The sequence below is a fragment of the Hevea brasiliensis genome, chromosome 17 (genome assembly GCF_030052815.1).
Source record: "Hevea brasiliensis isolate MT/VB/25A 57/8 chromosome 17, ASM3005281v1, whole genome shotgun sequence".
Taxonomy (NCBI): domain Eukaryota; kingdom Viridiplantae; phylum Streptophyta; class Magnoliopsida; order Malpighiales; family Euphorbiaceae; genus Hevea; species Hevea brasiliensis.
Genome location: NC_079509.1, coordinates 9,294,713 through 9,310,278, shown reverse-complemented (window position 1 = coordinate 9,310,278; position 15,566 = coordinate 9,294,713). Strand labels below are relative to the sequence as shown.

The 15,566-nt window shown below is 31.3% G+C and overlaps 3 protein-coding genes across 3 annotated transcripts; 2 read left to right on the top strand and 1 right to left on the bottom strand.

The window, feature by feature from the left end:
• The first annotated feature begins 5,610 nt into the window (after positions 1-5,610).
• Positions 5,611-10,368, top strand: LOC110660465 (aldehyde dehydrogenase family 2 member B4, mitochondrial). The gene is made up of 11 exons (XM_021818788.2): positions 5,611-5,774; positions 6,490-6,624; positions 7,053-7,195; positions 7,287-7,440; positions 7,531-7,760; positions 8,236-8,325; positions 8,883-9,056; positions 9,142-9,279; positions 9,400-9,537; positions 9,617-9,678; positions 9,806-10,368. Exons 1-11 carry the CDS (start codon positions 5,693-5,695, stop codon positions 10,077-10,079), a joined length of 1,620 nt encoding a protein of 539 aa, XP_021674480.2. The 5' UTR covers positions 5,611-5,692; the 3' UTR covers positions 10,080-10,368.
• A 646-nt stretch (positions 10,369-11,014) lies between these two features.
• On the top strand, positions 11,015-12,863 carry LOC110660464 (protein DELETION OF SUV3 SUPPRESSOR 1(I)). Its single transcript, XM_021818787.2, has 2 exons — positions 11,015-11,310; positions 12,438-12,863. The coding sequence occupies exons 1-2, from the start codon at positions 11,220-11,222 to the stop codon at positions 12,566-12,568; spliced, it is 222 nt and encodes a 73-aa protein (XP_021674479.1). The 5' UTR covers positions 11,015-11,219; the 3' UTR covers positions 12,569-12,863.
• Positions 12,864-13,596: 733 nt separating this feature from the next.
• LOC110660440 (RING-H2 finger protein ATL39-like) lies at positions 13,597-15,302 on the bottom strand. The gene has a single exon (XM_021818767.2). The coding sequence runs from the start codon at positions 14,576-14,578 to the stop codon at positions 14,126-14,128; it is 453 nt and encodes a 150-aa protein (XP_021674459.1). The 5' UTR covers positions 14,579-15,302; the 3' UTR covers positions 13,597-14,125.
• Between the last annotated feature and the right edge of the window lie 264 nt (positions 15,303-15,566).

Here is a 15,566-nt window from a genome sequence, read left to right as displayed (position 1 = left end):
TGGCCGGACTCTGTCCGGTTGAATTCTTGAAATTGGGCCCAAATGGGCCTTAGAGTTGGGTTGAGGAATAGTTAGGCTTACTACGGGCCTCAGGGGCTTTAGGCTGGCCCAGGTCCTACTGCCGGTTCGGCCCATAGGTTGGGTCGTGACATAGCCAGTGGGCCGGGCCGTTACAATTTGTATCATAGCACTTCGCGTGGCCTCTTGAGCGATGGTGAAGTAAACCTCAACGAGGACGCTGAGTCTTAAAAGAGGGGGGGGGGGGGGGAGAAAGGTCCCTTAGGCAAATCTCACATCGGCAAAGCACGAGAGAGATTCTGGACTTAAATTGGGTGGTCTTAGAACACTAGTTATAGCGCTTTTGGGTGTAAAAGCCCAAGGGATAAATCCGTGAGGTCTAGTATGGGCTGGGCCAAAGCGGACAATACTAGTTAGTGGATTGGGCCGTTACAATTTCAATTTTATTTTTAAAATTTTTCTTTTTATCATAAAAAATATAAAATTATGTAAATTATATATCAAATAAAAATTAATAATATTAACACTTATTGATATGGGATGCATAATTAATTTTATCAAATAAAATTAAAAATACAAATTGAAAATAATTAGAAATAAAAAAATCAACATTATATGAAATTATGCAAAATTAAATTTATTTTACTATTACATGTATAAACTCTTAAATAGTATTGACAAAAGTTTAAATTTTTCACGCTAATTATATATGTTTTATAAAAATTATAAAATGCTAAAAACAAATTTGGCTTAATAAACTCAATACTTTATATTAAAAATGTTCCACACGAAAACATATGAACCAATAAGATAACAAATATTTAAATTTATATATTTATAAAACACTCACAATTATAAAATTATGTCATAACAATAAAATTTTCATCGTAAATTTTACTTCTATAATTCTTATTTTCATTGATATACTTTATTTTTCATTAACTTAATATAAAAATACTACACATATAATATGCATTAATAATAATAATAATAATAATAATAATAATAATAATAATAATAATAATAATAATAAATGTATTATAATGAAATTATATGTAAAAATTAATAAAAATTATATATAAAAATATTAAATTATGAATATGTCACAACCCGATCCCACGGACCAAACCGGCACTAGGACTTGGGTCAGCATAAGGCCCCCAAATCCCGTAGTAAGTCTAAACTATTTTTTAGCCCAAACTAAAAGCTTATATTCGAGCTCATTTCAAGAAACTAACCTGATAGAGTCTGGCCATAACTTGAACCATCTAATGGGGAGCTATTAACTCACCCGACCTGTAATATCAATAAAATGCATTTGGGAGGCTTAGCTCACCCATACAATTATTCATAAATTAAAATAAAATTAAGTAAAAGCTCAACTCCCTCATTCAAACCATAAGCCCAACCAATTCAACCATACATGTATCATATGAAGTTTACAATTTTCAAAATACATAATCTTTACAATCCCAAATTAAATTAAATATTTTTTAACACATGCGGAGTTCTAGATTTCAACTGACAATATAAATTACAAAAATAGGCATAAAAGGACCTGCGAGGAAGAGAACAGGTCAATTACATATAAAACTCTCCTGTACTTGGGAAAAATGGGTGAACATGAATAAGCGTTTGACTCATAGAGTAAGATATTGATTTTAAATACAATTTCTATAACTATTTAGCACTAATTCATCTCTATGGATGAAATGCAGCATAGATCAACAAATTCATCCCATTCAAACAATATTCACACAAAGAGTAATTTGAAGCACTCACACACTCGTATGTTACATCAACCAATATACGTATATGGGAGCTGATTCCTTATACAGCCCTCTTAATCCAACACCTGCCAACGAGATCAACTCGAGCTAGATTTTCTCTTATAATCTAAATGTGGGGGTCAGCGAGATCAACTCAAAACCATACTCACCTCGACTTATTACAAAAAGGACTTGGCTCCAAGCGAGACTAGCTCAAGCCGATCTGCTCATCCTATTCATTTCCATCACACCGCATACACACACACACACACTACTCTAAACCACCCTAAGGCGACATCCACATCCATTATGCAAACAAGAAAATGCAACATATATCGTGTCTAGCAAGTAGCTACACACACACACACACACACACACATATATATGTGTGTGTGTGTGTGTGTGATGTATGAGCATGCATTGAATATATAATGATATTAAAATTATAATTAAAATCAATATCTACTCACAATACTTCACAGGTCACTGCAGCGGCTGGGCGGAGAATGAAGGCTGACTGACTCGGCTCACCTAAAAATTATATCACAAATTTATCAATATTTATTTAAAGCAAAACTTTAAAGAATCAATGGACATTCTAAGTTTTGCCGAAAATCCGGCAGAGTTTCTCCTATACCTAGAATCTACCAAACCTGCAAAATGATCCAAATAACAGTTCTAAATCACATCTTCTATATTCACATCTCATCAATATCATATGACTCCTCCTAGACTCGTCAAATTAGTAAAAAATTATATAACAACACATAAAATAATTATTTAAAAATTCGAGGTGTTACAGAATACATATAACGAATACAAAAAATATGCATTGCACGTCAATAAAAAGAACTAGTATCCTATAAATAAAGCTTAGTAGTGCAATTCATTTCACTATTGACATTTATTACAAATTTGAAAGAAAATTTGCCATTATAACTAGTAGAAAATTTTATTTTTAATAATAAATTCAATTGAAATTTAAACTCAATATTCAATAACTTTAAAAACGATTCATATACCATGCAGTTAACTACAAATTGTTATGTTATTTGAAATTCTTTGTTTTGTGGGATACCTCAATTGTATATTTAATATGATTTTTTGGACAATGTTGTAAATGAAATAGAATACATAGTTTAGAATGAAGCGACCAATAATTAAATCAAATTTTATTCACTGTAAAAATATCAAGCAATATATATATATATATATATGGGTGTGTGTGTGTGTTTCATTTAGAGTTAACAAGCCGCAATATATATTTGTATGTTAACAATTTATGTATATTCATACTATAGAAAATAGTGTAACAAAATTAACAAATTGTATGATTTGTTAAAAATTATTTATTATGAAGCCACAATCATTTTTGGCACATTATTTTATAAAAAATATGTATATCTGAATCTGTAATTGATGATGATAATAAAAAAATTAAAAAAAAGAAATCCTCTTTAAGTAATATCTAAAAGTTAAAAAAAAAATTGATACAATGAAATTAACTAATTTTATTGAATTTAGAATTAACTACATTTGATTAACATTTTATTAATATTTGCTTCTATTTTTAGAAACTTCTTCAATTTTTTATCACTAAATATAAAATTAATTAAAAATAATAAATATAAACTCTTTCAATTATACAAATATAATTGGAATAAACATATTTTATATGAAAAAAATTTATTAAACACTTATTTTTTAGAATTTTATTATTTTCAATTATTATTTTTAAAATGTTAAATTTTTTAAAAAATTTTAATTTTTTTAATCAAATCATTCGTGAATTATTTTGTATTGTATTTATTATATAATTAGTCATATTATATAACATCAATAATATAATTATTTTCATGCTATTAGATAAATTTCATCCTTATTATTTATTGTAAAATAATAAATAAAATTTAATAATATTTAAATGAAAATTAATTTCATCATTCAAATTTTAAGGTATAGAGTGAAAGTGATGATTTTATTTTTATTAGTTTGAAAAAAGTTCAGAATGATATAGAGAAAAAGGCATAAATAAATATTTGAGAATTGAAAACAATAAATCAAATATGTATTAATGTGATGATTATAAATATAAGTTAAAATAAATATGCTTCACACATTAAAATATTTTTAAATTAAATATAAATCAATTAATGGAGCTCGTGTTATTATGTCATATGGGTTATAAACTGATATTTTATAATGTTATGTTTTTTATTTTTATTTTTTTTTATTATCAGGTCAAGAGATTAGTAGTTATATGTTATTATATTTTATTTGTCATTTAAATACGTTAATTTTTATATTATTTTAATTTAAATGATAATAATTTTTATTTATTTATTTATCCAACTAAATATAAAAATTATTTATTATATAACGTTTTAAAGATATTTTAAAATATGTTATTGCCTTTATTATTTTAAAGATTAAACATGTTTTATAGTTACATCGTTAGGGAAAGTTTGAAATTTTAAAAAATTATAATGTTTTATATTATTAATAAATTTAAAAACTAACATCTTATAATATTTTTAAAATTTTAAAAATAAAAATGAAAATTTAGTTTCATAACAAAAGAATAATGAGCTAGATCGTTAATAATTTTAAAATAGTAAATATATAATATAAAATATGAAAATTTTTTAAATTTTTATAATTTATATATAAACAGTAATTAATTAAAATAAAAAATATTTTATTTATAAATTACTCTTAAGGTTTCATTAATTTTTTATTATAATGATAAAAAAAAACATTGAATGTGCTTTTTTTTGGGTTTTTTTTATCTCGAATATTCTTGGATCATCATAATTAGAGTTTAAAATAAAAATTAAAAAGTAAAGAGAGGCCACCGCCTTTTTCTCTTAACCTGGTGAGTGCTCAGATCTCAGATGCGGTTGTAAATTTTTTTTATTAAAAAAATTTTTATAATAATATTAATAAATTATATATATATTTTTTTAAAAAATTATTATTTGTAATTTATTACAAAATTAATTTAATTATTTTCATTATCTATACATATAAAATATATTATATATGGTTTAAAAAAATTATAATGCCATGATTTCATAAATTAATAGATTAAAAGAATAATCTTTCTCAATTTTCATATTTTAATTATGTAATGTAATATTTATATTATTTAATTAATAATTAATTATTTTAATAATAATAATAATAATAATAATAATAGATATTATATATAAAAGACAGAAAATGTGGCTACCATCCACATAATGCGCGTTGATTAATTTTACTGTCCTGTCAGTTCCTTCCTTTCATTTCAACGCCATCTATTGGACTTCTACTTGGGATATTTTTTTTTCCTCCTTCGAGCCTTGCAAATGCACGGCGGGTTCATTCATGAGGGTAGAAAGGGAACTTTAACCGTTCTTATAAATAGTGAAAGTATAATATAATGAGATTAAAAAGTTAAAAATATTTTTAAATAAATATTATTTTTTATACCATTTAAAAGACACTTTAAAAAAATTTAATTATTTTATATTCATTATTATTAAAATATACTACAATAATTTTCATATTTTTAATTAATATATTTAAAAATATTTTTTAATCGTCAAACAAATTTTTGCATTTTAGTAGCAGTAGAATTTTGTAAAAAAAGAAAGATAATTATTGCTTCAATTCTTTTCCTTGAATTTTTTTTTTATCAGCATTTTGCTTTGGAAATAATGGCAGTGACACTGACATAAACGGATTTTTAAAGGTAGAAGACACGGAGACAGACAGAGACGACAGGGTGGTGAGTGTACACCCCTTTTTCTCGGGCAAAACTTTTTAAAGATAATATTTAAAAGAAACAATTTTATTATTTTTTATATTTATATATTTTCTGTTTCTTTCGCCTGCATCACAGACCTTCTTGGACACAGGCCATGGCAGCTCGCAGGACATCTTCCTTGATAGCCCGTTCGCTCTCCTCTTCTTCTGGTGCTGCTTCTTTACTTCTCTCTCTAGGTGACCACTCCCCTTCTCTGTTACTTTCTTTTTTAGATTAGTTTCTCTTGTTAAGAGGAGTTGTTGATGATGATGATGATACGTGAATGCGTTTCCTCTGTTTAATTTTTCATTTAGTTTCACATCACTGTTTTCGTAGTTTCTGCGTACTCTGTTTCTGACAGAAAGTCGATTAAGTGTTTGAACTTGTAAATTTCCTGCAAAGTAGAAGGAAATTCTTGAAAGCCATCTCAAAGTATATCCTTGTTCCTTATCCTTCTTTTAGAGTATGTATGTTGGAGGGAATCTGTTGATACCCTTTGGTTGGTAGCCGAGAAAGATGAAGAAGATATTAAAAAGGATTTGTGGTTTTCATATATTTGGATGATAAAGTATGTGTTTCTTTTTATCTCTTTTACTAGTAGAAAGACTCAAGCATGGAACAAAACCTTCGGAGAGATTTGAGATCTTGTTCCATAGTTCTGTTTTCAGTAACTTTTGAAGCGCTACAAAAAGAGGCTGGAGTTTATCTTCTACTGAAAAACTGAAGATCTAATCTTCATATAACCCTGGCAGAATTATTTGGCCTTAGATCCTGTTTATTTCAATCAATTTTCTTCTCTTTATATTTTATCTAAACGAGTTCATTGTTTTCTCATTATATTCTCTTTCTATAATTTGCTTTCCCAGATTCAACCAAAAAGATTAATATATGGGTTTGAAATATGATCCTCAGGAAGAAATCGTAGCAGGGGAAGAAGCATCTACAGATTTAGCACTGCCGCAGCAGTTGAGAAACCGATCACCCCACCTGTTCAAGCAGTCTACACCCAACATCTAATCAATGGGCAATTTGTTGATGCAGCATCTGGTATTTTTTTGGTCCATTTTTAGCTCTTGAGTTTTTTTATTCGTGCTCTAATTAATCCAATTAATAAAAATATTATTTTTTATTATTAAAATATAATATAAAAATAATTTATTTAATATTTTAATTATATAAATTATATAATATAAAAATAATATTTTAATATTATTTTTAAAATATTTAATTATTTTTATTTAAATAATATTAAAAAATAACTTTTGTTAATATTAAATAATTATATAATTTTATTAATTGAATTAATTAAAACATAAATGAAAATTTATGAATTAAATTACATCAAAAATTAAAAATTAAACTAAATTAAACCTTTCAGATTGCACCTTATCCTTTTTTTTTTTTTATTTAAAAAAAACAACATAGAAGTCCTCCTTTGAGTGGCCGATGTTCAAAGATTGTACGATTGATTGCAGGGAGAACATTTCCGGCATATGATCCTCGCACAGAAGAAGTGATTGCCCATGTAGCTGAAGGTGATGCTGAAGATATAAACAGGGCGGTAGCTGCTGCTCGCAAAGCATTTGATGAGGGACCATGGCCAAAGATGACCCCTTACGTCAGAAGTTTTACCTTTTTTCTTTAGTGCATTACACTATCGGTGATTTCTTGTCTTCTAGTTTGTTTAAATTGACGGGTTTTTGTTCCAGGAAAGATCGCGGATTCTCTTGCGTTTTGCTGATTTGGTTGAGAAGCACAATGATGAACTAGCAGCTTTAGAGACATGGAATAATGGGAAGCCTTATGAACAGTCTGCTAAATCTGAGTTACCAATGCTGTCTCGCCTGTTTCACTACTATGCTGGTGGGGTTCATAAAATGCTTGCAGTGGCATTACTGTTTATTTATTTATTTATTTTATGAATTGTGATGATTGTCTTCTTAATTTGTCCAGGTTGGGCAGATAAGATCCATGGGCTAACAGTTCCAGGAGACGGTAATCACCATGTTCAAGTATTGCACGAACCGATTGGAGTAGCAGGGCAGATAATTCCATGGAACTTTCCTCTTATCATGTTTGCTTGGAAAGTTGGTCCTGCATTAGCTTGTGGTAATACTATTGTACTCAAGACAGCTGAACAGACTCCTCTGACTGCTCTTTATGCGGCAAAGCTTTTCCATGAGGTAGGATTTGAAAAATTATGTGCGCTGAATTTTTTTTGGACCGAGAGTAAAAAATATAAATGCAGAACATGATAATATTCCAAAGGCATGAAAATTATATATTGAACAACAGTGAGGTTATTTGTGATCTACTTGGATGCTTCCTCTTAAGTGAAGCCTGGTGGACGTCCAACATTAGTAATAAATATAGCAAGTGTAAAAAAACAAGACAAAATATAGCAAGGTTAAGCCAAATCAATTGGCTTAAGTCATTTTGGTTTATCCAATCGCTCAACACATGTACCCTACCCTTGTCCAATGTCATCTACAGTCTTCTAGTCAGAGAATACATCATTATGCACCGATAGTATGAGAAACAAAATGGTTAAATCAGTTGTCCAATTCTTCTATTGACAGCTTAATACTATAGTTAAAATGGTAATAATTGCACTTATATTCCATTATCTTGAAATCTAATTTGCATCCTTCATGTAAGGCTGGTCTTCCTCCAGGTGTTTTGAACGTAGTTTCAGGCTATGGTCCAACTGCTGGTGCAGCTCTTGCCAGCCACATGGATGTTGACAAGGTATTTTACTAAGTTTTATTTCCTGTTCATATTTTTGTTAGCTTTCTGGAGAATTTGAATCTATTTTATGGTTATCTGTTCTATGCTCAATTTACATTGATCTAATACCATACTTCTGAACTTGTAATGTTCTGTCCTTCATGGTGCCTCGAATTCAATTTCTGTTTTCATTAATGTTTCTCCTGGAAAACGTACAATTACTTCATATTGTTTCAACTTTTAAGAACAAATTCAATTTCTGTAGAAGCCAATTACATTTCATCTTTGCATTTTTAGATTCCTAGTCTGCGTTCTTTTGAAGTGATAAATATCAAAGATGGATGAGTTTATACCCGATAAAGCAACTTAACAGAGGGAACCGTGGCATGTATTTTTGGAACCCAATTTCAATTTCGGCCTCACCAATTGTCTTTACCTAGTCGAACTAGAAGACTGCAATTTATTGAAACATTTCTGAAGCTGTATATTCTAAGACAATATGGACTCCAGAATCAAGTTTGTCTTTGGGCATACTTGTGGACTGCCAGCAATTAATGATGTCACCACTTCCTGCGCAGATTGCTTTCACAGGATCAACTGATACTGGTAAGATTGTACTAGAATTGGCTGCAAGAAGTAATCTTAAACCAGTTACACTAGAGCTTGGAGGGAAATCACCTTTCATAGTTTGTGAGGATGCTGACGTTGATAAGGCTGTGGAGCTTGCACACTTTGCTTTGTTCTTCAATCAGGTTCGTATGCAAATTTACCCACAAGACAGAGTCTGAATATGATGCCTGTGAAAGCATCTTTTAGGTGTGTGCTTATTATCTACAGGGCCAATGTTGCTGTGCTGGATCTCGTACATATGTACACGAGCTTGTATATGATGAGTTTATAGAGAAAGCAAAGGCGCGTGCCAAGAGACGTGTTGTTGGTGATCCTTTCAAGCAAGGTGTCGAACAAGGTCCACAGGTAATTGGTTTCAGTGGCTTATAAGTGCGCTAGCACAGGATATGTGAATCGTAATCATGCAAATATTGATTGCTTTAGCTTTCAAGTAATGTTGTTTTGTGGACCTTGCAAACTTTCCAGATTGACTCGGAGCAATTTCAGAAGGTCCTCAGGTATATAAGATCTGGAATCGAAAGCAACGCTACCCTTGAATGTGGGGGTGACAGGTTTGGCTCCAAGGGCTACTTCATCCAGCCCACTGTTTTCTCAAATGTTCAGGTACCTGTTTCTCACTCTCTCTCCCTCTCTCTCTCTCTCTCTCTCTCTGCTAGATTGTATTAACATCCTCTTCGAACAGGATGATATGTTGATAGCACAGGATGAGATCTTCGGTCCAGTGCAATCAATCTTGAAGTTCAAGTGAGTCATAAACTTGCTGAAATTAAAACTAACTTGCTGAATGCACCATATACAAATTTCATTCTAGTTAAGCGATTGCGAAAACTATCAAATTAGCGAGAATAATTATATCCCTCGTCTCTGCCAGGAATCTTGACGAAGTAATACGAAGGGCAAATACTTCCCGTTACGGTCTGGCTGCAGGAGTTTTCACCAAGAACATTGACACTGCAAACACCTTGTCTAGAGCACTGAGGGCAGGAACAGTGTGGGTTAACTGCTTTGATGTGTTTGATGCGGCAATTCCTTTTGGTGGCTACAAGATGAGTGGTATAGGCAGGGAGAAGGGTATCTACAGCCTTAACAACTACTTACAAGTGAAAGCAGTGGTTACTCCATTAAAGAATCCTGCCTGGCTGTAAGCTACAGCTCCTTTCCATCATGATCCAGCGTCTCCTTTTCATTTAAAAATTAGTACATGCGTAAAACACTTGCTGTGAAATCGTGCACCGGAGTTTAAAAAAATGGAGAAAACGAACTTGTTTGTACCGACTTCTCGAGGATTACAATTTGCTCTCTTTGAAAAACCAGTGATGCCTTGTGTTCTGTATTTAGGGTCTTGAGAAACTGATTGAAGAATTAAAGATTGAAGATCATCTTGCAGATTTTATTTTAAAAATAATATATGCTCGTTTTGTGAGTTTCTGTAAACCAACTTCTATGTTATTTAATATACTAAACTCTCTCCTTTCTTCAAATTCGACCCCGGTCATTCTGTCAAAAAATCATTTTTTCAAAAGGAAATTTCTAGAACTCACCATTATTTCAAATAGAATTTATTTATTTGTATCTTATGTTCGGTCTATACATTGGATCTGTATAGTTCGTGTATTCGAGCTATTAGAAAATTATTTTTTTAAATATATTAATTTGAGATTAAAAATTAATTAAAAATTAATTTTAATTTATTTTAATCATAAAATTTATAAAAAATAGTAAAACTTTTATTAATTATATTTTATCAATAAAATTTAAAAGTAAATTTATTTCTGAAGTATTTTTTTTAATTGTAAATTTTAATATCAAATAAATACTTAATATTATTTAGTATTTCTTTATAATTTTCATTCAGTATATACTAAAATTCATCGCTCAAAGACATGGAGTTCTAAAGTTTACATTGAAGAAGTTTGTTAAGAAAAGATTAGTTAAATGATATTAAAAGTTTATTTATAACAAAATTTAGCATATTTTATTATAAAATTAAAAATAAATAAATATATATTTTTTTCTTTTTTTAATTTCAAATCTCATCTTTTAGAATATTTTCTATGCAAGTGTTCTCTTGTAAAAAATATGATTCCTTCTCATAAAGAGAATAGACACAGTACGCTGTCGTATATAGATTCCTTTCTTCCCCTGCAAATAAAATCCTAATAAGCCCAATTCCAGAATTGTCCACCGTATTCCCGGACTGCGAGGTTAGGGTTTCGCTCATATTTCCTTTAAACTAGTAGATCTTGTAAATTCGGATCGACAGGACCTTGTTTTGAGCACTGAAGATGGCGACTGAACAGAAAGCTGCAACCGAGGACGTGAAGATGGACCTCTTCGAGGATGACGATGAATTTGAAGAGTTTGAGATCAATGAAGGTGAAATCATAACCTTGTTTTCAATTCTTTCTTTTTATTGTTATTAATTTTTTGTACACGGGATATATGAGTTGTTGATCAATGTAATTATGGAATTTGATTATCGCTTGATTGGCTCTTCATTGTTATATTTCAGAAGGATGTTGTTTGAATGACACTTGTTGCAAGTTAATCGGACTTCAGACTTTAGTGTGAGAATAATATTTATGTGGGAATGAATACAGATGATGATGTTGATGATGCAAAACCTACTGTATTTTGAATTTTAACAATGTTAATCCGATTAGGTTTGACGTCACATTGATGAGCTGATTACCCTTTTTTTTTTCTTTTTTTCTGGTGGTTTTGATCGAATGGTGAGTTCGACTCAGTACTTTATTTAATAGAAGAATTTTTACTGTTTACATGATTGATTCTCTTTCTTCCACTTGCCAAGTCCTTGGACTTGATGAATATCAGTTTTTGTGGCTAAATGTGAAGGTGTTCTAACGATTTTACTCCGGTAACCAATTCAGTTTGGACCAGAATTTAGGGACTGAGATTGCTTAGATTTGTTCTAGCGATGGATACTTACAAATCATACTTTCTTAAATATGGCTGTACTCTTGCTAATTGTTGCAGAACTGGTATAAGAAGTTGTTTAGGAGCTGGTGCTGCGGTTGAGCATTGAAAGATAAATAACTCCTGTAGCCTAAAATGTGACATGGAATATTACAATGATTGTGTATAATGTATAATTTTGTGAAATTGCTGGTGAAATTTATACAAATAGACTGGTTATATATATGAATTGCTAACCCAAACATTCTAGCAGAAAAAAAAAAAAGATAAATAATATTGCCTAGCATTCATCTGTGACAGAGCACGTGAATTTATATAGCAGAATCAAATTCTGTTTATTTTGATAACCTATTTTTCTTTCTTATTTTTATTTAATTTTGTAACTTTCATCTTGGTTTCATTTCTGGTCATCACAAGGGTTTGAAGTTTTCTGGCCTTTTGTGGTTCAAAGCAGGGAGTCTTATGCATGGGAGAAACGCATTTTTCTTGTTCTTCATATCATGTTGCATTTTTTGTGACATTTGTAAGAATGCTTCTATTGTTTCTCATGATAATAACAATGACAGAGTGGGAGGTCAAGGTGGAAGGAAAAGAGGTCACACAGCAGTGGGAGGATGATTGGGATGATGATGATGTCAATGATGACTTCTCGCTGCAGCTGAGGAGGGAACTTGAGAAGAACACTGAAAAAACCTAATTTCCTAATTTGTTGTTGTCTTTCAGTGCCATCTTCTGTAATGGAGTATCAATTAGTTGTTTGAGCTTAATATGGTTTTACCATATGCTTAGTATGTTAGACGTTTTAATTTTTGTACAACTTTGATTTTATGTGCTAGGGTTTGGTACTTGAATGGATTGCCTCCATGGACCTTCCATTTGTGTAGTATGTTTGTGAATAACATTCTACCATTTTGATAATTTAGGTTAACTGTCCTTTTTCTGCCGTGGTGGTGTAATGTTGCAGCCTACAATTGAAAGTGATTGATTGTTTATGTGATTGTGTATTCAATATTTGAATTTTTATTTGGTGTTTGAGATAGCAGAACATAGTTTAGAAGTGATTCAAAATTAGATAACATATTTAAATTAGTTACATTAGAGTATATGCGACTCTATCATAAGTTTTCTATTCTGTTGTACTGTGCAATATGATTAGGTCTCATTTTAAACTTTTATTCCCTTTAATTCGCAAAAGATTGAAATATCCAAGAGCCTAAAGGACAGGAGTAACCCCTAGATTACAGCAGAGTTAAATTCATGTCGAAGTTGAAAGTTTTATTTTATCTCCCTAATCGCTTTATTAATTCTATATATATGCTACTTGCTTCCCAGAGACAGACTTAATCGGTGAATCAAATTCTCCGGCTTAAATGATACGCGGTTGCCTACCATTGCACTTGATTGGTAGAATGGGTCTCTTAGCTTCGTCTTACGCATCCAGAAATCCGATGAACGAATGCTGGTGGACTCTCGAGGAACAATCGTCAACAACAGCAATGGTAGCACCTCCAACGACAAAGGGCTACTATCCGAAAGGAAGAAGACAACAAAATCCGTCCTGGACGGTATAGATAGAGTTGTGGAAGTAAGAAAATACATCGTTTCTCTGCCTGGGGGATTACATTGGACTTGTCTAAGGCCAATTTTCCCAGTTCCTATGGGGTCTAACTATAAGAGGGAAGCTTGGACTTGTCAAAGGCCAATTTTCCCAGTTCCTATAGGGTCTAACTATGAGAGGGAAGCTTCTGTTCATTAAAAAAGTTGTTTTCGTTTCTTATTTTATACTTACATGAGCAAAAAGAGTGAAGGGATCACCTCCTTATATTGTCTAGTTCAAAATAAATAATGAACCATCAAAAGCAAGTGTTTCCACTCTATGGCTTTGGAACTGCAAATTATTTAACCCTGCAAATTTATTTACAATGAGATGGTCAGATCATACGTAAGTGTAAATGATATCAAAAAAGATATATCTACAAGCCTCAAATAGAGCAAAGTTATCTTCCAAGCTGTTTTCTTAGTTATGCAACCGAAAAAACAAAAATTAAGATTATGACATCTAGCAGAACCAGAAATTGATCTAAATTTGTTGAAAAATGAGTGGACTTGCTGTTTTGGTTGTATGCCTATGCCTAAGGACACTCTGGCTTGAGGTTCTTCCGGAATTTATACCACAGGAACTGGAAGCTGATTTGAAATAGGATGGATAGACAAATTGGAGTTCAAGCCAGTCCCAAATGAAATCCAACAGCTGCTATAATTCAACTCCAACAGCAATCGAAATACTACTTTCTTGGCTCAAACTGGCACCAATATTTAGGGGATTAACGCTGGTTCGACAAATTGGACAAATCGGACTCTTCAATAACCATGAATCTATGCACTGGGTATGGAAGCTATGCTTGCAGTTTGGCAATAATCTGCATTTATCACCCACATTGAAGTTCTCTAAGCAAACAACACAATCCACAAAGCTACTTTCTCCCCTTTGGGCTGCCATGTAGTCGAAGCATGGAAGATTCTTCAAATCATCATTTGAGATCTTTCTGGTTCCATTCCTGCTGGTGTTAAAACCTGCTTCAACTATATCCTGACCATTCTCATTTCCTCTCCTGAAAGCTCTTCCAACTATACAAACATGTATCAGCACCAAAACAGCAATACCCACAAATAATATTATCACAGAGATGATGATCTCCATTACCATATTATTTATATGATATTAGTATAATCTGCAAAACCCACCAGAAAGAGATTTCCTTAAAGCATTCAAATTTTGGTGCTCTCATGCCATACAAAACCAAAAACCTGAACTTTCTCTCTTCTTTCCAATAACGGCAATGTCACATGTAGGTGTAGCAGCAGATTACCAAAATAGTTCAACACCCAAAAGCTGAAAACTATGTGCAAAAGTCGTAGTCATAGAACAAAGTTATTGACTTCATCGAACTAAAATGGTACGAATTTTCTCTTTCTTTCAAGATCGTCAAGAAAAAGTTGAAACAGAAGCAATCTTTAGGAAAGAATGATACTTACATGTGCTAAATTTGAGGCCTAAGAAGTTTGGTGGGGAAACAGAAGCTGAAAATTGTATTCTGTTACAAGTAGGCAGGTCTTGTTTTCTTCTGTTGCTAAATTTGAGGGAGCATCTAGATCAATTGGCATATAATACTCAATTTCATTACAAAATTACTTCTACCCATTCCTATAATATAGCAGACGAGGATCAACATGAACAAAAATGTTCCTATTTTGGCAAGCTTTAATATCTTATCCAGCAGACTAAGAATTCAAGTGGGTGCCAATTATCTTAATCCATAAATCACTTGGAATTGTGTGAGACTCAGATCAAAATCTTGCTTAATTAGACTAGGAATGGGAGAGAAAGGAGACTATTAAGTGAATTTTGAATATATTTAATTATGAGCATGTGATTTGACTGTGAAATTTGATATAAATAATATGTTTCTTTTATTATTATTATTATTATTATTAAAAGAAAGGTGACAATTCTACATCATTCATTGTTTTGAAAAAGAAATCTAAAAAAGTGAAGCTAGCAGCCCAAAATCTGGACCATTAATTCATATCTTGGACGGCCAAGATCATCGAAAGCTCCAAGTTGATATTCAAGCTTTAGGTTTTTTATTCAAGTATATAGTCATGGAGAAAGGTTGATCAATCAGTGGGGTTGC

What these genes read in the sequence shown, in the direction of transcription:
- LOC110660465 (XM_021818788.2), top strand. Translation starts at nt 5,693, where the DNA reads ATGGCAGCTCGCAGGACATCTTCCTTGATAGCCCGTTCGCTCTCCTCT. An exon ending in TTGCTTTGTTCTTCAATCAG is followed by an intron (nt 9,057 to 9,141) that starts GTTCGTATGCAA and finishes TATTATCTACAG; the next exon opens with GGCCAATGTTGCTGTGCTGG. An exon ending in GTGTCGAACAAGGTCCACAG is followed by an intron (nt 9,280 to 9,399) that starts GTAATTGGTTTC and finishes CAAACTTTCCAG; the next exon opens with ATTGACTCGGAGCAATTTCA.
- LOC110660464 (XM_021818787.2), top strand. Translation starts at nt 11,220, where the DNA reads ATGGCGACTGAACAGAAAGCTGCAACCGAGGACGTGAAGATGGACCTC. An exon ending in AGAGTTTGAGATCAATGAAG is followed by an intron (nt 11,311 to 12,437) that starts GTGAAATCATAA and finishes TAACAATGACAG; the next exon opens with AGTGGGAGGTCAAGGTGGAA.
- LOC110660440 (XM_021818767.2), bottom strand. Translation starts at nt 14,578, where the DNA reads ATGGTAATGGAGATCATCATCTCTGTGATAATATTATTTGTGGGTATT.